This window comes from Oryctolagus cuniculus, chromosome 5, assembly GCF_051225735.1.
Source record: "Oryctolagus cuniculus isolate XC-2025 breed Fujian yellow rabbit chromosome 5, ASM5122573v1, whole genome shotgun sequence".
Classification (NCBI taxonomy): Eukaryota; Metazoa; Chordata; class Mammalia; order Lagomorpha; family Leporidae; genus Oryctolagus; species Oryctolagus cuniculus.
In genome coordinates this window covers 26,574,779-26,599,923 of record NC_142871.1, presented here as the reverse complement: position 1 = coordinate 26,599,923, position 25,145 = coordinate 26,574,779, and the positions used below count along the sequence as shown (strand labels likewise).

At 37.5% G+C, this 25,145-nt stretch overlaps 1 protein-coding gene across 1 annotated transcript; it reads right to left on the bottom strand.

The window, feature by feature from the left end:
- Positions 1 to 5,779: 5,779 nt before the first annotated feature.
- NMBR (neuromedin B receptor) lies at positions 5,780 to 23,200 on the bottom strand. The gene is made up of 3 exons (XM_002714848.6): positions 22,215 to 23,200; positions 15,207 to 15,555; positions 5,780 to 12,304 (listed from the first exon to the last, which is right to left on the bottom strand). Exons 1-3 carry the CDS (start codon positions 22,670 to 22,672, stop codon positions 11,903 to 11,905), a joined length of 1,209 nt encoding a protein of 402 aa, XP_002714894.4. The 5' UTR covers positions 22,673 to 23,200; the 3' UTR covers positions 5,780 to 11,902.
- Between the last annotated feature and the right edge of the window lie 1,945 nt (positions 23,201 to 25,145).

The window sequence follows — 25,145 nt, the reverse complement described above, 5'->3', positions numbered from 1 at the left end:
AGAGAATTATAAAGAGACAAACAGACCAAGAAGGAGCTCCCATCTACTGATTCACTCCCCCAAATGCCCACACTGGTAGGGTAGACCAAACCAAAGCTGAAAGCTAGAAATTCAGTCCAGGTCTTCCAAGTGAATGGCAGGGATCCAACTACTCAAGACAGCAAGACTGACTCCCATGGTTTGCATTAGAAAGACACTGGAGGCAGGAGCCAGAGCTGGAACTCATGCTCAGACACTCTGAGCTGGGATGTGGGCATGCTAACCGAAATCCCAACTATCTAGACTAAAAATCAGCTCATCATAATTTCTGCAGCTTTTCTAATAAAGGATATAGAGAGTACTGGCACCAAAACATGTTTTTCTTATAATACAATTCTGAAAAAAATATGTCAAGAAATACTGTCTCTAACAGTATGATTCCATCCACACAAAAACATTCAAGAAACTCAAATAGTCTCCAAAAATCATGATGTATCAACCAGCTATATAGTTAAAGTAGAAGACAGTCTCACATATTGAATATTGAAGTAAAAAGTCTCAAAAAATATACTGAAAGTACAAGATTTTCTGATTTCTTAGAATATGCAGTTGAAATTGGGGCATTCAGTGCAGTGGTTAGGTTGCTTTTTGCTATGCCCACACTCCATATCAGAGCACCTGGTACATATCCAGGCCCCTCCACTTCCAATCTAGCTTCCTGATAGTACACATCCTGGGAGGCAGTAGATGATGGCTCAATTAGTCAGGTCCTTTCCACCCATATGGAAGACCCTGGATTGAGTTCCAGGATCTTGACTTCAGCCTGTTCCAACCTGGGATGTTGTCAACATTTATGGAGTGAGTGAGTAGACAGAAGATTTCTTTCTCTTTTTCTTTCTCTCTCTCTCTCTCTCTGGGTTTGAAAAAAAAATGAAAATAAATTTTAAAAAAACTTTCAAGATCATGTCTTAAAAGAGAAATTTCAAAGGTTTTATTTGTAATTCTTATAAATTTCAAGTTTCTGAAATACTACTTTTCACATCTTTGTAAGCAAAGTCCATACATTCTTTCTGTATATTTTTCTCCAATAATATCCCCCAAATCTACTTTTATGATGCTATTGTTTATTATACACTAAGATTTTTTAATTATTAAATTGGGGATCATAGAAAGTAATCACACATGCATCAAATAAGTGGAATAATTATAATTAATGATCTCTGACTAGTCTATCAGTAAGCACTCACTCACAGAAACCCACAACATTCACAATAAATTCAAAAATACTTATTCCAGAGATTCTGAAATGGAAATGGAAAATATCTCATGTTGGCAATGCTAATTTTATTTTAATGAAATTCATTATGCCTGGGGTGGACCTTATGGTGCAGGAGGTTAAGCTACTGCTTGGGTTGCTTGATTCCCACATTCAAGTGCCTGAGAGCCAATCCCAGCTCTGTTTCTGACTTAGCTTTGTAGATTTAAAAGTAGTGAAATTGGCTCCCTTCAGAGTCTATTGCTAGTTTTGTAGCTTAAATTACTGCAGAAAAAAAATAAAATACTCCTGATAAATATTTAGCAGGATTCTAGTTGGGATTAAGAAAAATTATGTAATTACATAGAGAGGAAATTATTTTTACATGAAAATTAGATTTTCACCAATTGAAGGAATTGTTAGTAAAGGCAAAGGATGTAATCAGGAGATAATTTAAACAGAAATTTCCCTACTTGACATCAAAAGAATGTTCTAAAAAGATTGTGGTACCCACCTCCAGAATGTTGTGATTTTTATCTTCAATTGGGCACCTTTTCCACCCTGATTTCATTAGGTAATGTGTTACGAATTAAAAAGAAGTCAAAATGCTGAGGTCCACATAAACCAAAGAAGTAAAAGTCATCAAAAATGTTCAAATATTTATCTTTGTTTTCTATTTCTTGCATTAGTTCTTTAATAATAAATTCTCCTGCCCTTTTCTGTGAGATATGCCAAGCCATTATATTCAAACAATGCTACATTTTAGTAATATGCTTCTTGGCACACTGCCAGATAGGAATGACAAGTTCTAATTTTTAGACAATCTAGACAATTTATTAGAGCTTAAGCAGGAATACAAAAATAAAACAGACAGCTCAAGCACACCTGAAATCCAGCATGTACATTTGTAGGTTTCTTATTAATTCCAAGAGATGTGTTTGATTAAACACGTAAGCAGACATAACACCACTGTCAATAGTTAGCTGAATACATTTCTGCTTTCAAAGTAAATTAGAAATGCACACTAAATTGAATTTAATCAAGTGCCTCTCAAGGACAAGGAAACATTTTTCTACCAAGGGCCATTTGGACATTCAGAACAACAGGCCATATATAAATGTCAAAAGTTAGCCTGCTATTTTTCTATACATATTCTTATTGTTTGCTTTGGATTTACTTTGTACTTCTACTAGGAGATTTTCTGCCTTCACATTCTTTCATTATGATGACTATTGTTCTGTTTGTGTGTGTCACAACCTTAAGAATCATTTTATAAGGCTGGGTAAGTGATGACAAAATCTTTCAGTTTCTGTTTGTTTTGGAAGGTCTATATTTCCCTTCATTGATAAATGAGAGCTTTGCTGGGTACAGTATTCTGGGTTGACTCTTTTAGGACTTGGGCTATGTCTCTCCATTCTCTCCTACCTTGTAGGGTATCTGATGAATCAGCCTTGAATCTAATTGGAGATCCTCTGAAGATAATCTGGTGTTTCTCTCATGCATATTTTTAGAATTTTTAATTCATGTTTTACTGTTGAAATTTGACTATGATGTATCATGGTGAAGATCTTTTCTGATCATGTCTATTAAAAGTTCTATGTGCTTCCTGTACTTGGATGTGATTTTCTTTCACCAAATTAGGGCAATTTTCTGCTATTTCACTAAATAGGCCTTTTAATGCATTCTCTTTCCATGCCTTCAAGAACTTCTAAGACATGTATGCTTGATCATTTGATAGTATCCCATAAATCTCAAACACTATTTTCAGTTTTTTTCTAAGTTTTTTTCTAATTTCTCTCTCTCTCTCTCTCTCTCTCTCTCTCTCTCTCTCTCTTTCTCTTTCTCTCTCTCTCTCTCTCTCTTTTTGTCTGACTGAGGTATTTCAAATGATTTGTCTTCAAGCTAAGATAGTCTTACTTTGGTCTCACCAAGTCTGTTGTTGAGGCTTTCTACTGTATTTTCTTTTTGACATATTGAATTTTTCATTTCTAATGTTTTATTCTGATTTCTCTCCAATATCTCAATCTCTCAGCAAAATTTTTCACTCATATTATGTATGGATCTCTTTTATCACATAGCTAAGATATAGAATCAACTCAGATGTCTATCAACTGATAACTGGATAAAGAAAATATGGGGGAGGGGGGCAGCGCCATGGCACAGTAGGTTAATCCTCTGCCTGTGGCGCTGGCATCCCATATGGATGCAGGTTCTAGTCTCAGTTGCTCCTCTTCCAATCCAGCTCTCTGCTGTTGCCTGGGAAGGCAGTGGAGGATGGCCCAAGTGCTTGGGCGCCTGCACTGCGTAGGAGACCTGGCTTCGGATTGGCATAGTTCCAGCCTTTGCGGCCATTTGGAAAGTGAACCAACAAAAGGAAGAACTTTCTTTCTCTCTCTCTCTCTCTCACTGTCTGTAACTCTAGCTCTCAAATAAACAAATAAAAATGTTTGAAAAAAAGAAAATATGGTATATATAAACACTATGGAATACTACTCAGCCATAAAAAATAAAATCCTGTATTTTGCAGCAAAATGGATGTAAATGGAAACCATTATGCTTCATGAAATAAGTCAATGTCAAAAAGACAAATACCATATGTTTTCTTTGATATGTGACAGTTAATACAGAATGCAAATAAAGTATAGGAAAGAAATGGTCACTTTGGGATATGATTGTTATTTTTAGCTTGTATATATACTCCTATGGAACTGTGGTCTTCCTACTTTTTCTTGTTGGATGTTATGATTAGTGGTGAATTAAGCCTGTGAATATAGTATGGATGAAAAGCATGTCTTTGCAAAAACTGATGAAGAGGAAGAAGGGAGGGAGGAGGATCAGGGCCAGCAGGGGAGTGAGGGAAGTGTGGTTGCCTTCCTGGAACTGTAACTAAGGAATACATAAAATTTGTTCTTTTTATATTAACTAAAAAAACCTTTTTTAAAGATTTATTTATTTATTTGAAAGTCAGAATTACACACAGAGAGAGGAGAGGCAGAGAGAGAGAGAGAGAGAGAGAGAGAGAGAGAGGTCTTCCATCCAATGGTTCCAAATGATCACAATGGCTGGAGCTGCGCTGATCCAAAGCCAGGAGCTTCTCCAGGGTCTCCCATGTGGGTGCAGGAGCCCAAGCACTTGGCCCTCTTCTACTGCTTTCCCAAGCCATAGCAGAGAGTTGGATCAGAAGTGGAGTGGCCAGGTCTCGAACCGGCACCCATATGAGATGCCAGCACTTCAGGCCAGGATGTTACCATAGCGCCAGCCCCAATAAAATTTTTTTTTAAAAAAAGTTAGCTTGCTATAGATTTGTTGAATTTTGAGTCCTGCCTGTGCCTTGGCAGGGCCAGATCACATGATTCCCCAGGGCTGGTATGGCTCACAGGCTGGACATTCTTCACCCCTGATAGATGCCACGTAACTGTCGATCATCTCTTCACTGGAGAAACTTCACCCACTGAAAACCATAAACTCCTGAATATAAATCTAATGGAAATGACACGATCACATTAAAAAGATTTGTGATTCTTTTCCTTCTTCTTCACTCTTATAAATTCATGTCCTGAGAAAGAAAAGAAAGGAGTCTTCTTTCATTCATATAATCGTGTAAATAAAATATGCACAAAATAGTAAAAGACAGATCATACTGACATACTAGGAGGTATGAAGAATACCACATACCAGAAGTAAATAGATTTCCAACATTCAACAGAAAATTAGTAATTCTCAGAATGGACTCATGTTTCCCAATTAAATCTCCTCAATATATAAAAACAGCCATTTGGACAATCTAATTCTTGATTTTCAGAGCTCACTGAAAAACTTCACTTTTGTTACAGGTTTTCCACTTCAAATAATCCTGTTGAATATCAATAAATATTTTGTAAAATATTTCTTAATTTGCTAAAGATGTTATATTTATATTATTCTTCCACTAGGGGAAATAATGAGTAATTATAATCTGTTTATTGCCCAAAAGAATAGTTCCCAGAAATGAAATCGTGGTTAAGTTTTGCTGTGTACCATTTCAAACACAAATTGCCTGCTTCAGATTAAGACTTGGCTCCACATATAAGAAAATTTCCTGTTTTGAATTGTGTTAAGACACAACATATGGAAAAAATAGAGCACTTGTAAAACTTGGTAAAACAATTTAGAAAATGAGGTGGTATAAAATACTGTAACCACACTTATAAGTTATGTTTCCTCTAATACTCACTAAGGATATAGTTAGAATCAGACATTCTGTAGCACACTTCTTTTACAACTTTACCAAAATGTCTGCACCAAAGCTGACCATATATCCTCACACTTTTCACCCTTGTTTTGAAATAGTCTAAGGAAAATATGCACATATGTTATATTATTTGAGGTTGAAATACATATACTTATTCTAAGAGATGCCTAGTTGATGAAGCATTTCATTTTTCTGAAACTTAGTGGAACTATTTCCTAGTGAGCAATGAAGCCACTAACAAAATATTAGTAAATGGAGAATTACATTTGTTTTTTTGTTTTTTTAGATTTATTTATTTATTTGAAAGTCAGAGTTACACAGAGCGAGTAGGAGAAGCAGAAAGAGAGATTTTCCATCTGCTGGTTCACTCCCCAATTGGCTGCAACTGCTGGAGCTTCACCAATCCGAACCCAGGAGCCAGGCCTGCTTTCCCAGGCCATAGCAGAGAGCTGGATTGGAAGTGGAAAGAGAACTTTAAAATATGGTGATACAAGCTACTTTCACTCAACATTATTATGGCAGGCTCTGTGTAAGCACATGTAAAGCACTACCTGATTTAACCCTTATGGTATCATTAAACAATTTTCCAAATAATACAAGTGAAGGGGACAGTCTCTGATGCTAGTCATTCCAGGGATCTTCTTGTGTTTCTTTTGAACAACTCCTGGTTTAAAAAGAGATTCATATAAGAGTACATATTTTACATCTGCATTAAAATAATAATTTGATAAAATTTCTGTTATGCTAGATATTACCACCTTAGGTACATTTTTTTCAGAAATATTTTCTTGAAGATACCACTAAATGGGATTATGCAAATCAGTCATTGATTAGCTCTTAAAATATGTTTCAATCCATGCATTTTTTTAACACTTGAAATTCAATGTTTTCATTCTCCTTCTAACACATATCATTCTATTGGTTTACTTCCATGGTGTGATTTTATGAATACATTTATGTTTTATTTCTATTTTTATTTATTTTCATCTACTTAGAGAGAGAGATAGAAATGAGAGAGATTGAGAGAGAGCAAGCTTCCATCCACTGGTTCACTCCCCCAGATGCCTGCAACAACCAAGGTTGGTACTAGCCAAAGCCAGGAGCCTGGGATTCCATATGGTTCTCCCACTGGGCGGCTGCCTCCAAGGGTGCACATTAGCAGGAACATGATTGGAAGCAGAGGCAGAGGTGGAGCCAAGACTCATCTCAGGCACTGTCACACAGGATGTGGGCATGCCAAGCAGGCTCTTAATACCATAACACTCAAACTGCGGTTAATTTCTTTGACATTGTTATTTGGTAACAAGAATTATTAGTCTGCTTTACGGTGTTATAAGAAAATATTTGGTAATTTATAAACAACAGAAATTTATTTGACTCATAGTCTGGACGCTGGGAAGTACAGGCCGAGGTGACGCAGCTGCCAGATAACATGGAGGAAGGCATCACACGGGAGAAAGCATCTGAGAGCGCAAAGGTGGGGCCAAACTCACTCCTTATAAGGATGCCATCCCTAAGATAATGAGCTGGTGTAGGCCAGGTTATCCTAATTTGCATTCCAGGTCCTTACTCCAACAGAGACTAGAATTCAAAGTGGAGACCTCTCTATATATAAATGTATATGTACATTTATATGTACATATAAAACAAGTATGAGCTGGATTTATTGGACTATAAGGGAATAAATGTACATTCATGGGTTATTGTGGGTCACTCCATGCAGAGAAACACTCATAATGAGTAGGCCAGAGGGTTGCCGATGAAAAGGGGGAAGAGCAAAAAAAGCAATGTTTCCAAATATGGTCCTTGCTTTAAAGAGACCTCTTTCCAGTCCTCAGCCTCAGTAGAGGGTGACACCTTTTCAGACACAGAAATGAAGTGGGGTCTTAGAATGCATCCTGATCCCAGAAGAAGCAAGTGCATCCTGGGATTGTGGGCATATCAAGCCAATAGTTAACAAGAAAAATATTACATTGCAGGGCTGCAAGCATTCCAGCTCACCTAGAACTTAACTAGCTGAGTAGTTACACCATATGGAATCCACTCCCATAATCAAGGCATTAATCCATGTGTGAAATCAAAAGCTCATGAAATAAATACCTTTTAAAGTGCTTATCTCTCAATACTGCTCCACTGTGAATGAAATTTCTAAGATGAATTTGGGGGGACACATTCAAATCATAACAAAAACAATGAAATCTTCAAATCCTCATAAACAAATATAGATGTTCCTCAAAACGGGGTTATATCACAATAAGCACATCAATTGGAAATAGTACAAGTCAAAATTGCATTTCACACCTCTAACCTTTTAAACATCATAGCCTAACCCAGCCTGCCTTAAATGTACTCAGAACACTTTCACTAGCCTATACTTGGCCAAAGCCATTTATACATGAAGCCTAATTTCTAATAGCATATGAACTATATCATATAACTTATTAAATACAGTGCACTGTACAATGTTATTTGTTGAGCAGAAGCTGCAGCTCACTGCCACCATCCAGCAACACAAGAGAATATCATACCAAATACCACCAGGCAAGAAAAGGTCAAAATTCAGAATCTGAAGTACGGTGCCTACTGAGTATGTATGATTTCATTCACTCATACATTGAATCTAAGAGAGCACTTGCATTAACATTTCTAAAGCTCAGTACATAAAATAAGTGCATATAAACTAAAAACATAAAATGTAACACATGCTGAATTTTAAACTCTAATACAAACCCAATCTCATATATGCATGATTGTAAGTATGTGTATGTAAAGCATGAAGCTTTGTTTGACTTAGGAGTATATAAGAAGAACAGATATCAAGTACTTGCTTTAATTTTATTATTAGAGGAGGCTTCAAAGAACTCTTAAAGAAGTAGAATTAAAGGATAATGCACAATTTCCATGAACACTTCAAGTCCCCTTCATTTACACAGATTGATTATACATCATAAAATACATACTACTGTAGTAACACTCAGGTATGTGTTTTAAAGAAAGAATATTTGAAAAAATAGCACCATTCACAGAATTTCTTCAAAGTGAGAAATCATAACAGTTATTGATTGAATTAGGATTGTAACTCAGTTGTAAATGCAATAGCCAAATGAAAAAAATAGTCTTCACAGATAACCCTGAACCTGTTTAACTTGTGAACAGAACTATAGGTATTGACTAAGTCTCCAAGAAACAGGGGTCAATATTGAGAGAAATTATGACTTTCAACATCAATATTGAAAAAGAAAATATTTTAAGTGAATGCAAAAGTTTGATAATATTGATAAAAATTATATATTCAGATATATTTTCTTTAGGTGGGCAGGCATTCTGATACAGTGAATTAAGCCACTGCTGCTTAGGACATCTGCATCCTGTATGAAGAGTGCCTGCTATCTGTATGCTTCAACTTTCTATCCAGCTTCCCATTAATGCATTTGGGAGGAAGCAGAAGATGGCCAATGACTTGGGAGACGCAAATAGAGTTCCAGGCCCTGGCTTTGGCCTAGCCAAGCTCCAGCTATTGCAGGCATTTAGGGAGTAAACCTCTCTCTCTGTATCTTCCAAATAAATAAATAAACTTTATAAAAAGGAAAACTGAAATTTATGATGCCATTGTTATTGCACTAGGTGCATTATGGAGATATTTTTATTAAAATTGTGAGTAAGGCCGGCTTCGTGGCTCACTAGGCTAATCCTCCGCCTGCAGCACTGGCACTCCAGGTTCTAGTCCCGGTCGGGACACCGGATTCTGTCCCGGTTGCTCCTCTTCCAGTCCAGCTCTCTGCTGTGGCCCAGGAGTGCAGTGGAGGATGGCCCAAGTCCTTGGGCCCTGCACCCGCATGGGAGACCAGGAGAAGCACCATGCTCCTGTCCTCGGATCAGCACGGTGCACCAGCCACAGCGAGCCAGCCGCAGCAGCCATTGGGGAGTGAACCAGTGGAAAAGGAAGACCTTTCTCTCTGTCTCTCTCTCTCATTGTCCACTCTGCCTGTCCAAAAAAAAAAAAAAAAAAAGTAAAGTGAGTAAAACTTTTGCAAAATATTTCATGGATATACATGTGTCATTCTTGAAAAACAAATCAGATATCAGGCTACATAATAATAAGTCTCTTAAAATTGGGGATTCACAGATAAGATGCACATACTCCTATTTAATTTCATATTTACATGTATACTCGTAATTTCAGATACATATGTCTTACAAGATACATATTCATCTATTTTAATATACATATATATGTAAGATATATGTATATATGAAACTAAATGAATCTTGCAACAAATGTGTGCACAAATCTTATAATTTTTCATATATACTAATATACCTTCATTTAGACATGAAAAATACAAATATCTTTATATCAGCAAGGAGACTCTCCACCAACCAGATTTTTTTTATTACTTCTTAGATTTCAATGGGTAGACTTTAAGAGAATTATAAAATCATAGCATGAAAATTTATGTATGCTACATAAGGTATTTTTAATGAGTGAATCTATTGCTTTCCTAAAGGTTATGACAAATTATTCAAGTAGAAGAAACTCACATCTGAGTTTTGATAGCGCACACATACTATGGTTGTAGCTAGTTTATAATCCACATTTTTCACATGACTATCTTAAAGTTATTTAACATCTCTGAATCTCAATTTTCTAATCTATAAAATAAATATAATAGCATGACCTGCTCAGAGGTACATTTATCATGAAGTTAATGGTGTTCAGAGCTCTCACAGTATGGGCAGGTTACCAGGTGTTTTATAAAATTTACAAACTTGTACATTCTTGTGGATAAAGATACTCCCCCAAACTGTGTAATTTAGTACCCATCAAGATTGGACTCGTGTCTTGTTTACCTGAGTGATCATGCTGATGATTAAACTAGATAATTCATGTAAATCTTTAGCACTATGTGTATAACACACAAAAAAAACAATTAGTGCTTATTATCCTTAAAGTATCACAGACAACTTTCTTGTGTTTATTTTACCTATTGCTACATACAATTGATTTTGAGTGAGTAGAGTTTACAGACTAACTTAATATATTAAGTCGTCCCAGGAGATTTAGAAAAGGAAAGAGTATGAAAGAGATTGACTTAAGTATAAGAATTACAAGTATTCATACATGTTTAAGAAGGAATTATCTTTTAGGATTTAATCGAGATCATGTTTGCCTTGTGCTGAAGAAAATTCAAGACATTTATTCAGAGAAAAATGTGATACCATGTAGAGAAAATCGCCTCAGTGAAACCTCACACACTTGTCAGTTGGCTATTAAAAGAAAAAATGAGTAAATGGTTGAGCTCACCAGAATTACCCAAGTCTTATCACGTCTGTGCAGAATCATCTAAGTATTCAAAGATTTAGACATGTACACAAAAACAGCCACGCAAATATCTGAGTCACGGTTTTGCAGTTTGGAACACATACTTATTGTATATTCATGATGTAAACCATATTTATATACCTATTTTACAATTCATAATATAAATTATATCATACTTTTAAATCACATACCTATAAATAGCAAATATGAACTATTTCTCTAAAGTTGATTAATCACACAAAGAATCACAGTGAATATTATTGACTTATGATTAACTCTGCCATTTGGCTTTTCTGCTGTTTTCATCAAATGGAGATTTATATAATATATATATGTGTGTATGAGCTAGTTATGAATAAAATTCACCACCAAAATATGACTTGTATTTCAAATAATAATAATTTGAATATAATCTTCATTGAATCAATGAGTTAAAATAGGAATTTATTTTACGCTTCAAGACAGAACTAGTTTAAAATTAATATGATAGACTTGAATCTAATAAGAACCTAAATCTTAAAACATTAAACCCTCAAGAATGTTGATTTATATACATATATCAAATTGCTTTTTGAACAGTTTCAATGTTATAAGTATGCACGCATAATGTAATTTAATGTTTACAGATTTATTTTCAACTACTTGAAAAGCTGAGCGGGAGAGAGAAAGAGAGACAGAGACAGAGTTCTTCTCTTCACTGACTTACTCCCCAAATGCCCAAAAAAGTTAGGATTCGAAGCCAGAAACTCAAAACTTCCTCAGTCCTCCACATGGGTGTCAGGGGACTAAGCATTTGAGTCATCATCTGCTGCTGTCCAGGGTACATAGCAGGAACTGGATAGGAAGCGAAGTGGCTGGGTTTCCAACCAGTACACCTACATGGGATTCAAGCATTGCAAGGGATGGTTTAACCTGCTGCAACACAATACCTGCTCCATTTATAATGTACAGTCCTGTTCTGAGAATAATGTTTGTCTTGCCTTTCCTGAGTCAATCGAGAAATGTTTAATGAATTAGCAGAGTAAGAAGGGTCAAATTATTTGTTTCTGTTCTGCTCAACAGGAATAGAAAAGTCAGTAAATTCTTTCCAGATAGTTGAGTTGAATGGCCAAAATCACAATGCCATTTCCTGCTTCGTGCTGTTTCCATTTGGTAAGACAGCATTGGTCACCATGTTCTTAGTATTGCTTTTCAGGGATGTCATTCGCACTGCGGAAGAGCTGAGTAGGTAGCTGGTTGATCTTTCTGGAAAGGACTTCCTCCCACAACAGAGCTGGCTATTGAAATGCTTCCGGAAGCTTTCACTGAGTAGATAAAGAGCAAATGGATTGACACAAGAATTGCAAAAACTCAGAACCCTGGCAACCAAGGTGACAATCATGTGTCCTAGAGATGGGTCAATCTCCTTATAGTTGAAAGATCTATACATGTAGAGGATATGATTTGGGAACCAACAGAAGGCAAAGCATCCCACAAAGACCAGTACAATCTTAGCCAGGCGTTTCCGTGTTTCCATCTGCAATATAAGGAAATAGTCCCATTGGTTAAAATGAAAATGGACCCAGCCACATTTAAACTTATAATGTCACAAAAGGAGTAAAAGTCATAGCATAAACAATATATCTGAAATATGTGAATTATTTATTTTCTTTCTCAAAGTGATGATGTTAATAGTTTGAAAAACCCATTTTGATCACGATGCGATTTTCATTTAACAATATATTATAGCTTATACAATATTAGAAGAGAAATTATTAATAAATGGCTATGTATTCATGTGAAAACTGTAATCTTCAAAAATTAACTTATTTTGAGCTCTTTTCCTTTTGCTTAGTCTCTTTGTGTTGATATTAAAAATAACTCATTTCTATTTGTATTAAATACATTAAATTAATAGGGTGGAAGAAATGCAAGCTTAGATACTTTTCAAAACACAAGGTAGTTTACACTTTATTATTTTTGGCTTTATTTGAGAGGCAGAACAAGAGAGACAGAGAAAAAACATCTCTCATTTACTGGTTCATTCCCCAAATGCCCACAACAGCTGAGTCTGGACTGGGGCTGAGGCCTAGAATTTGGAACGCCATCCAGATCTCCCATATGCGTGGCAGAACACAAATACTTGAATCATCACTGCTGCCTCCAAGGATCCACACTGATAGGAAGCTGGAATCAGGAGCTGGAACCAGGAATCAAACCCAGGCACTCTCATGTGAGAGATATTTTAAATAAGGAAAATAGATTCATTGAAACAGACTGACATTTTTAATTCCTACTTCATAAAAAAAGAATTTGAGATTTAAACTCTTGATTCAAGTGAAAGCACCTGATATAAGTGCAAAATCAAACAAACATTATTATCTTAGGTCACCTTTACAAATAAAAATGCATTTTCTTGTTTAATAAAATGTGACACTGTGTTTACTTTTTTATAAGGTTTTCATAAATGTGATAAATAGAAAAAATTCAAATACTGGATATAGCATTTTAATCTAAAAATAATTTCCTAACATCCATAGTCCAAGGTTTAATTCATGCTTGTCTAACTTGTTTAAATATTTAAATAGAGAAATGGAAACATTAAGTCACAATTCACCAAAAAACACACTAATGGTAGGCATCATGATATTTTCTGATCTAATACTCTTGTCCATCAGTTAGAATTTCCAGAAACCAATGAAAAGTTTAGGATTGGAACAAAGCTGATGTCGATGAGTGACAGAGATTGGTGATGAGGAAGCAAAAGAAGGTGCAAATAAAGAGGAGTACAATTCAAGACACAAATGAGAGAGCACTTCAGAAAGTTCATGAAAAACTAGAATTAAAAGGGTTTAATTTTGGTGCATTTTCCATGACCTTCGTGAAGTACTGTCACATGGTACTACAGATATTTTCCAATGCCGTCGGCTATGCATCCTGGAAGTTCTAAGGAGGTCAAATGTGAACTGTTTATTTCTAAGCAGTGTCCTCTCTAAACAGTGGAGCATGGATGCAAGAATGTCACAGCTATCTGCACATGGAGACTCTAGTGCATAGGCAGGCTGTTGACATTGAGATTACCTCTTGGCAAATATTAAGACCCACTGGCCCAGTAGGGAGGAGACTCACCAAGACAAAGAGAACCAAGGCCATTTTTTCAAAAAGTGGGGTAGAGTTTGTGTGCGCGAGAGAAACTCAACCTTAGATATCAAAAGCCAAAACTTGCATTCCCAAAATTGAGATACAAATTGAATCAAAGGACCCCAAATAAAGAACAGTTTATGTACAGCAAAAAGCACAGTGAGCCCAGGGCATGGATATTTTGTTTCAGGGGCATCAGATATTTAAATAATAAATCTACTAATTTACCTATCAATACTTTCAATAGCTGATTAATTTTTAAGTATTTAAAGCAGATGTTGATCTTCGATGTCCATGGGCATTCAAAAGGTTACTTTCCATGCAGGAAACATTTACCCACTTCTACTGCTAAAGTATACAGGACCCCCACCAATTACCCCATCTATGCCTCAGAAAATATTAATAGTCTGAGATTCCATTTGTTTGCCATCAAATTGAGAACAGGCACCCATGACCTCCCTGTACCTACAGAACATTTTAGAAGTTCTGCTCTAGGTGTACACAAACGTATAACCAGAAACTTCCCACAAGAACATTATTTCTGTATGTTTGTGGATTAACACAATGAGTTTTCACCTGAAATCATTACTGCATATTTTTAGGGAACAAAAAAGATATACAGTGTATGCTGTATTTTTATGTTGGTAAAATTTGAGAATCCCTAATCCCAAATGTCCCAGATCCCAAAATGTCCCAAAATCCAAAATCATTTTGAATTTTCAGATTTTCAGAATAAGGTAAAGTCTGTGCAAATATTCTCAAATCTGAAAAACTAATAAGTTTAAAACTCTTCTGGTCCCAAGCACTTTGAATAATGATATTAAATTTATAAGTAATCTCTGGATCATACTCATTCTCTTTCTGCTGTTCTCACTTTTTCCTGACCCTCTCACTCTGGCATCCAACCCAAGTCTCATTCCCAGGTTCCAGGGTCAGTGTCACACAGCCCTTTCCTGATAGATCCTTCTTTACAAATTATTTAGTGGCCTAATGACAGAAATGTATACTGACTAGGTTAAATTGTTTTGGCTTACTATGTTCTTTGCATAAACTTTTGCACAAAAAGAGAGGCCTTCAAAGGCATTAATTTCTAATGATGAGATTCCTGGTCTTGTCACAAACCCAGTTGGGGCTTTGAGGGGCTATGGCATAACCATATACTAGAGATCCCCCCAAAACACTTCTAGTTAAGGCTAGCGTAGTGCAGGTGCAACTCTTCTAATCAAATCCAGTATTGAGAGCCCATGAAACAGAACATTGACCGATACACCCACAGCACACATACCTACTAACCTTACCTGCTTTTTGGTATGTTCATTGTATTCTCCAGGAAGATTATGTGCACTTTTAATTAAGGTCTTTGCAATGTGATAATAATAAACACTAATAATAGTAAGTGGTATGAGAAAATAGACCAAGAAAATGAGCACTGAATGAATCTTTGGATGTAATTCGTCTGTCTGAGGGTAGGGTATACACGCTGTGAAACTGCTGTTATCCAAGCTACTGATGCGCACCACTTCCGAAAACACAGCTTCAGGTACTGCCAACAACACAGAGACCACCCAGATGCCCACGACTTTCACACAGGTCCACAGCAGCGCCCCTGATGTCTGCATATCCATAGGGTTTACAATGGCTCTGTACCTGGGAAAGCAAATATGTCTCAAGTTACTCTGTGAAAAGGAGGGAAGGGTTGGGGAGTAGACATCTTACTTGATGACAGAAGTATTAATACCCCGTTAGTCCCTGGTTGTCTTAAAGTCCCCATGTCTGTGTACAAGCAAGTAATTTCACTGCATATAACACAGGAAGATAGAAGCAAATAATTTAAAATGACATCTCCCAAATTGTGATCATTTGCTTACTTCTTTCACAAGTACTTTCAAAGTTACGCATACTATCATCCTTCACTGAATATCATTAATTATCTAATATTTTAAGTGTTTTATTTTCAAAAAGTTATTATTACTGTAATTTTTATAAATGCACAATAATCTTCTATAGCTTTTGCTATAGAGACCTGCCACTGTTTTTCCTAAGGACATGAATAAGTTAGAGAAAAATAGAGACTGAAAATTTTTGTCTATAAATATGAAGACTGAAAGAATAGCAAGTCAAACAATATCCTATTCTCTCTCTCTTTCTCTCTCTCTCTTTCCCTTCCTCCCCTTTTTCTCTCTCCCCTTCTCATCTTGTTGCTGGTGACATTTCCAGCCCCTCCAGGGGAAGGAGAGTTCACAAAGTGGAACACCACATGTGAAACATGAAACGCATAGAAATTAAGGAAGAATAACAGCAAAAAGCCTAAATGCCAACTTAAAAAAATAACACATATCATGACATTTATCCATGTCCTACATGGTGATACTCAATAGGTAGGTATTTCCTTCCCTGTATACTTTGTAATTACATGTAATGAAGAGATTGAAAATACTATTAATTCATAACTAAAATGAACTATTTTATGTTATTTAATCAGATTAATGTGTCTGTTTTAATCAGAAAACAGAGGTTACTGTAAATAAATGTAAAAGTCCCTATTTCAATTCATGTTCCACTCCTGAACCAAAACAAATCTCATATCATTACCTCCATACTTCTAAGGAATATAATTCTATCACTGTTCCACTGTTTCTCAAATTAACTATATTGCCTGACATCCTTTCATGGTAATTGAAAATATTTCTCTCTTAGATATCTTCTACTCTTCCATTCTAAATGTCCTGATTTAGTAATCAATATAGTTTTTATATAGTTAAATACATAATTACTGTGACTAGAATAGTGAGTAGTGTTTTATGATGATGCTTTATGGTGATGCACTTTTTGTACACATCTCTGATTTCCCTAGAGTTAACTCATGTTCGTTTTTTATTTTACATAATTTCCATGTATCTGACTTTAACTTTTTAAAAGTTCTTATACTACTTTCCTGCATGGTATTTTCTACTTCTTTAATTTTAATGTGTCTTTTTACTTTTTTTAAGATTTATTTTATTTATTTGAAAGACAGAGTTACAGAGAGAGGTAGAAACAGAGAGAGAACTCTTCCATCCGCTGGTTCAGCCCCAGATGGCCGCAACGGCCAGAGCTGTGCCGATCCAAAGCCAGGAGCCAGGAGCTTCTTCTGGGTCTCCCAATTGGTGCAGGGGCCCAAGGACTTTGGCCATCTTCTACTGCTTTCCAGGCCATACTAGAGAGCTGGATTGGAAGAAGAGCAGCCAGGACACAAACTGGCATCCATATGGGATGCCGGCACTTCAGGCCAGGGCTTTAACCTGCTGTGCCACAGCGCCAGCCCCAATGTGTCTTTTTTTCTTAGTATTTTTCATATCTATGAAGCATATCTCCACCTCTTTCTTCATTTACCTTCTAATATGTTCTGTGCTTTAGCGTCCATCTCTTTTTCTGAATACTTAATTTCTGCTACCATATTTTCTTTTTCTTAAAATTCTTTGTTTTTAAAGCTTTCATCTTTCATAGTATACCATTCCTATTATATGTTTATAGTCTTGTTGTATTACTTATGAAATTAATACAGAAAAAAATTGAATCATCTCTTGCTGACATGGTTCAGGGTTTTATTTGTGTAGTGCCTTTGGCCTTGTTTGTCTTCCCAAAAGTTAATATTGATTGACAATTCATATTTAATAGCAAAGTACCAAAAACTACTAAATTATTTTTATGTGGATAAGAGTGTAGAGAAGTGATTACTACAAATAGATTGTGCTCTTTTTAGTTTATCAAGAAACTCAAAAGCTAGTCACTTCTCTACCCCATATCTGAACGCATACTATTGGAGAGGCTCTGTCTCAGCAGATTGGGGCTGCTGTAATAAAATGCCACAGTCCAGGTGACTCACAAACAACACAAGCTTAGTGATCACAGTTCTGGAGACTTGGCAGTCCAAGATCAAGGTGCTGGCAGAGTCAGTGTTTGGTGAGCGACTCCTTACTGGCACAAAGACAATGCCTTGTCACTACTTCCTCATAGTGCTTCCACTATGGGTCTCTCAGTCTCTTTTATAAGGACTTTTATCTCATCTATAGGACCCCTCTCTCATGACCTAATCAACTTCAAAGGCTCCACCTCTTAATACTGTCACCTTCAGGGTTAGGGTTCCAACTTATGAATTCTGAGGATGTATAAGCATCCAGGATGTATCAGGCACTATGATCATAAAGGATGTTCAGAAAGTTGAAATAGAAATTAAAACCATAGAACTCTCGTTACAATAAGATTTCTAGCCCAGAAAGAGCCTTCCTGATTTAGGGAAAGCAACACAGTGGGAGTGCAGGGCAGGATAGGGCAGGTCTTTTTTTTTTTTTTTTTTTTACAGGCAGAGTTAGACAGTGAGAGAGAGAGAGAGAGACAGAGAGAAAGGTCTTCCTTCCATAGGTTCACCCCCAAATGGCCATTACGGCCAGCGCACTGCGCCAATCCGAATCCAGGAGCCAGGTGCTTCCCCCTGGTCTCCCATGCAGGTGCAGGGCCCAAGCACTTTGGCCATCCTCCACTGCACTCCCGGGCCACAGCAGAAAGCTGGACTGGAAGAGGAGCAACCGGGACAGAATCCGGCACCCCAACCAGGACTAGAACCTGGAGTACTGGCACTGCAGGCGGAGGATTAGCCTAGTGAGCCGCACTGCCGGCCAGGGCAGGTCTTTTCAACAGGGATCATCCTAAAGCACCTCCTGTGAGAAAGAGAGGACAGACCCCAGGATAGCTCCTAAATCATATACACTTAACAAAAGTTCAGCATTGTAAAATCTACAAAACCAGAAATCATGGGTGAAAAATAAGAGATTACCAAAGTGTTGTTATCATTACTAAAGCATAGCTTTCATTTGTCAAAGAATATGTTACGAACTAACTAACCAATGATGGACAAAAAGCAAAAAAGCACCAGAGGACAAATCTTTCTAGTTATACTACTGTAGTTTATTTTTTTTTATTTTTCTTATAAGCATTTATTTCTTTCTTCAAGCAGGGAATAGGCCTACAACAAAGGGTCTAAGTGTGACCTATATGACAACAGGAAAGTTCTGCTCATTGTTGTATGTCTCATGGATAACACCACGCCTGATCCATAGTAGCTTCTCAATAAATGGTTGTTGAACTATTAATGCAAAGATGGCCTGAAAAACAAGGCGATCACTTATTAAGAGCAATTGCGGAGGAATGGGGTTGGAGTTATTAGACACTGCTCTGAAGTAGAAATGGTGCAGAGAAATGAAGACAGAGTCTACCCTAGTGCTGCCCAGAATGTGTCAATCTTCAAAATCACCCAGAAAATTTGTGAAAAAGAAAGATCGCTAGTATTTTTCTCCCCACACTTATTCATGTAGGGTCTTTAAGACAGGAAGTATGAGATTCTGCATTTCACTGATTTTCAGGTGACTCCAAGCATAAGCCAGGTGTTGAAACCCCCTTTCAAGAGGACCAAGTGTAACCACTAGCATCTTCCCCACAGGGTTCCTGCAAGGTTGTCCATGCAATGGCTGCCTGTTCAGCAGCAGCTTGGAGAGCATCTGGAAGCCAACAGAAGTCAGATATTTGAAAAATCAGATGCATGTCCTTCACAATATTTCCCATCACATTAACAACATTATTCTTATTTTGTAAATAAGAAAAACACTGCCTTACAAAAGTGTTTTTTTCTGTTTTGTTTTGTTTTGTTTTTTTTCTCCAAATAAGATATTTGGACATAGTGCAAGATCAGCACCCAGGTGTCATAAATACTCCACCTGGTGTACTGCCTCCTTACAGTGTATTCTACAGGTCTCAGGTTAAGACAGACAAATTATCAACAACTATAAAACAACACATGAATTCTAACAGTAATACGAATATTGTCAGAATTCTATAGTGTCTCCCTAATTCAATATAAAATGATCCTTCCTCCTGAAGAGACAGACAAAAGAAATAAGCAACAGAAGTTTGAGGTCAATGAATAAGTGATATTTAATTTATTGCATTGAAGTATAATGACTTTTAGTTAACAATAAATCATGAAATTTCAAATTAAAGTCAATAAAATCAAATGTAGGTATTATAATGGTTATGTAGAAATAGCAACTGAGCACTTGTTTTGAAAAGCTGATTTTTCTTTTTGAACTGGCAGCTAGAAAGCTTCTAGAAAAACCTATGACTCACTTTTGGCAACAGTGTCAGTCATCTTTTATTTTTCAACTTCCTACCCTTAGTTTCCTCTTTTTGTTTCTGTTGGATGTTGTCTGTATCTTTATTTTTAAGCTGCTTTAAATCCTTGGGAACAAACTGAAGAAAAGCAAGAATAGTCCATGGCCCAAGTGAAAGAGTCAAACTACATTTCCTTATCATTATTACTAAAATATTCATTCTATACTCACAAAACACATCCTATACGAAGGAAACAGCAACAACCAAAAGGCCAGGGAATATATGAGATTTAGCATTTTTCTCTGATCTTGACTGAGGGTTCCCCATGACAAAGGATTGAGAAAACTGGTGTGAAATAAACTCAAGACCTAGGTCTTGCTACTAATGTTGCATTCTAAAGCTGAAAGCACAATGATTGGAATCTTACTATTATTATAGCTGATCTTTAGGTTTTCCCCTAATAATAAGGTAGATTTTTTTTAACTTTTTAATTAAAATGGATGCCATAAATAGGGGCAGCTAAAGTAAAAAAGTCAAGTTTTAATTTTGATTTTCAAAGAAAACTTCTTTAAATCATTGAATAAGTGTGATATAAATGAAACGAGGTGCTTAATTTACATGACACCCAATTTTTCAGGGATATGGTTTTAGAGATATATTACATGAACTACACACTGAAATTTTCAACTCAAAATGATTATGGCTCTCAGCTCCTCACAGAATTATTTTCTTATCTTCAAAAATGCTTAACTCCAATCCAACAATAATGTAAGATAAAATTGGGAATAACAGGAAATTCATGTCCACAGTCCTTTTTCATTAATCATTTAATATATAAATTAAAGAGGAGAGTGAACATCAGTTTAATTATCTTTGTCAAATTGTTTAGCTAAATAGTTTAAGTCAGGCTCCCATTCCCCAGGGAATTGGATCACAGCTTTGTGTAATGATGTCTAATTATACATATGGCCCCACTCCCTCTCAGACGTTACCTCCTGCATAGATATCGGGGAATGATAGTACTGAATCCCAAGTTAGGAAGCCTAGATATTCCTCCCAGCTCTTCCAGGAAGTCTTACATTCCCTGGACTTCAATATTCACACCTAGAAAATGACAAGGTTAAACTCTTTGATCTGCAAGATAGAAAATAGAAAACTTCACACACTTAAGATATGTGGGAAGCAGATCTGATATGAAGGATGGATTTTTCCAGCATTGTTTTAAGATACTAAAAGTTAGCACCTATATGTGAAAAATATGTATTTCCTAACTTGAAGTATAAAACAAGAATGTGACATGTGAACTATGTGAACTGTCTGAAGATCATTTATAATTATAATTTTTTGCTTCAAATAAGTAATATAATTCAGTTAATAAATGTAAATGATGTCTCCTAATATTTGAGAGAAAAAGAAAATTAAGCATTTGGCTAACATAAGCAAACATTATTACCTATCAGATTATTATCCTACTGAATAAGGAAAATGCACGTCTAAGATTTAGGAACACATATAATTACTAGATAGTTGCATTTTTGCATGTTTATTCTATAGCTTTTCTATGAAATACATAATAAAGGTCCCAAAGTGGCTGCAGACAAGAAGGTCCAGGAAATGCAATTTTAAACCTACTTTCAAACTAATGCAATTTTAAGTATTCTTAAAGTAATAGTTATATTATTTCTTTTTCAATTTTTATTTAAGGTATACAAAGTTCATGTATTGCATGTATATAGATTCAGGACATAGTGATACTTCCACCCTACCCTCCCTCCCACCTTCCTCCTCCCTCTCCGATTCCCATTCATTTTTTCTACAAAGATCTATTTTCAGTTAACTTTATACTCATAAGATTAACCCTACATTAAGAGTTAAACAAACAGTATGAAGGGGAAAAAAGAAAAAGAAAAAAACACTGCTCCTCCACAGTCCAGAAAAGCAAGGGCTGTTAAAAATCATCTCACAGCGTCAGTTTCCCTCCTGTAGGTTACTTTTTAGGTACTCTACTGGTTACCGAACTTCACAGCTCAGTCCACCCTTACTCCTTTGACTCTACTTCCTGGATACTCTGTTCCTCTCCATCCCCAGCCTCTCCCCACCCACACCCTAACCTCCCCTCTCCACCACTTTTCTAGGCCACCTCATGCTACCTGCGCTCTCACCTGTCCGCGCTGAGGGCAGTGAGAGTGAACACAGAGACGCCCACGGAGGTGAGCTGGATGGCCGGGATCAGCCTGCAGCCCACTTGGCCGAACATCCACTCGTCAAAGAAGTAGCGCGAGGCGTCCACCGGGACGCAGGTGAGCAGCAGCAGCAAGTCACCAGCCGCCAGGTTGGAGATGAAGATGTTGGGGACGCTCCTCATGGCGCTGTTGCTGATGAAGATCTTCACCAGGAGGATGTTGCCGAGCAAACCCACCGTGATGATGCACAGGTAGAGCGACGGGATCACGCCGCGGATCACCAGCTCGGCGGTGGACCCGTCGGGGGCAGGCAGGAAATCCCTTTCCCACACCTCGGGAAACAGACTGCTCTGATTCGCGCTGGTGCCCTGGGAATGGCTAGGAAGGGACGTGGCGGGCATGGTCTCTGCTCCGGAAGAGTGCACCAGAGTTGTCATGCACTCTGGTGCCCTGCAAAGTGCAAAGCTCACGACTTGGCGTTAAGCGATTACCCCCTGGCCCCTGCAGGTTTAGGACCGCGGGGCAGTTGTTGCAGCGCCACGTCCCGAGCAGGACAGGACCCCGGAAGACATCGGTGTTCACTTTCAGAATCTCCACTCTCCAAGGGATACCTTGGCTCCTGCTAGCTCTGAATTTAAAAACGGCAAGGAGGGCGGAGGAGCGGCAAGGCAGCTGCGTCTCAGTTTCTTCTTCGGTAGTTTGTTCTAGCTTGCAGCTAGCAGAGACCAGTCCCTTGGAAAACGAGAATCTGTTCCTCTGGGGTTCGCAGAAGCACCTGCCCTGCCCAGAACCGGGCAGGCAGGAGCGGAAGTGACCCGGGAGCTGTCCAACCAGCCGCCGCTGAATCGCTGGGGGCGACGTGGAACCGTGGGCACTTTGTTCGCCCCGCAGTTCCTACTGTATTATGTGGACCTGGAGGGGCGCTGATTCCTCGCTCTCCCACCCTGTGTCCCTACAGCCACCCATCTTTGCCCGCCTCTAAGCGGGAGGAGCCCCAGGCAAGAAGTTTGGGAGGATTTGGGCGTTGCTCAAATCCCTGATGTTTAAAGGCTTAATTTAGGAATGAAAGTGGTGACAAAGGGTGAATGAAATGAATGGAATTCCCTCTCCGTGCTTCTTCCTTTCACTCTGCCAAATGTGAAACAGTTTTCTACAGTTGGCAATATTACTTTTAGTTATAGGTTATTAACTGTAGTGCCCAGTCTAGCCGCTATTCAGAACAGTCCTCTAACCATCCTCTCTCAGCCTGTTACTGTCTTAGATTATTTTGCTTTCCCAGAGAATGGATTGAATGGAATCATTCAGTAAACTTTTGTATCTAGCTTCTTTCATTCACCATTACATATCTGAGATCCACCCCCCCAATAATTTTTTGTGTAAGATTTTTATTGCTGTGTGGTATTCAATTTTATAAATATCTCATTTATTTTTCCATTCTAGTGTTGACAGACATTTGGATACTTTAAAATTTCAGCCTATTTAAATAATGTTTCCACGGATATTCTTGTATGTGCCTTCCGGTACACATCTGAATAAATTTCAGGTATGGATTTGCTAGGTCACAGTGTGTGAATACACTCAGCCTTAGTAAAAACTGACAGTTTTTCAAGATGAATTGGAAATTTTTCTCTTCTTTTAGAAACTGACTTGAGAATCTCTATTAAGACTGAACAAATGTATGCCTATGATGGAGCAATGTAACACCTAGGTATATACTAAATAAATATCTAATATACTATTTTAAGTCATTTATTTATTTATTCAGTTAGCTAGTTAGAAAGAAGACCAACAGAGAGAGATCTTCCACCCACTAGTTCATCTCCAAATGCCCACAACAGGTAGAGTTGGACTAGGATAAACCCAGGTGCTTGGAACCCAATCTGATCTCTCACACAGGTATCAAGGACTCAGTAGCTTGAGCCATCTCCTGCTGCCTCCTAGGGTATGCATTAGCAGGAAGCTAGACTAGGATACAAAACCAGAACTGGAACCCAAGCACTCCAATGTAAGCAAGCATTGCAGGTGACATCTTAATTGGTGCACCAACATCCCACCCTTGATATACTATTTTTTTTTTTGGACAGGCAGAGTGGACAGTGAGAGAGAGAGACAGAGAGAAAGGTCTTCCTTTTGCCATTGGTTCACCCTCCAATGGCCGCCACGGCACACCGCGCTGCTCCGAAGGCAGGAGCCAGGTGCTTCTCCTGGTCTCCCATGGGGTGCAGGGCCCAAGCACTTGGGCCATCCTCCACTGCCTTCCCAGGCCACAGCATAGAGCTGGCCTGGAAGAGGGGCAACCAGTAAAGAATCCAGCTCCCCGACAGGGACTAGAACCCTGTGTGCCGGCGCCGCTAGGTGGAGGATTAGCCTATTGAGCCGCGGCGCTGGCCTGATATACTATTTTAAACAGGATGGTTCCAACAATAAAATAATTGCTTAAACTCTCACCATTTGAGCCTTACATCAATTATCCATAATGGTTACCCAGCTCTGGAGTTAGCTAAATAATATTCTTTTTCATTAAAAAAAAGCATTTGGCTAGTTTTTGTTTATTAAAGGATAAATTTGTTCAAGAACAAGGAAATTAACCAAGGATTACCTACAATGATCTAGTCATAAACTGATAAAATGTGTACCTGTACAAAGTCATTTATAAATTAAGCCATATTTTCAGATATTTTCCACCAAGAACAGTGTTTCATTATCATTGTTGAATTAGACAAGGCAGACATCGGCTTTGTAATCAATTTTATGTTCACTAATTCACTTAAAAGTTCATATGACCTTTCTTATATTTCACTGCTTGAAATAATGCACAAACCATAGGGTTTGTGATAGCTAATATAGAGAGAAAAAACACCCTTAACATATGAGTGAAAATGATATCTTGGGAATTGATTATTGTTTATA

What these genes read in the sequence shown, in the direction of transcription:
- NMBR (XM_002714848.6), bottom strand. Translation starts at nt 22,672, where the DNA reads ATGACAACTCTGGTGCACTCTTCCGGAGCAGAGACCATGCCCGCCACG. An exon ending in ACTGCCCTCAGCGCGGACAG is followed by an intron (nt 15,556 to 22,214) that starts GTGAGAGCGCAG and finishes TTGCTTTCCCAG; the next exon opens with GTACAGAGCCATTGTAAACC. An exon ending in ATGAACATACCAAAAAGCAG is followed by an intron (nt 12,305 to 15,206) that starts GTAAGGTTAGTA and finishes CTTATATTGCAG; the next exon opens with ATGGAAACACGGAAACGCCT.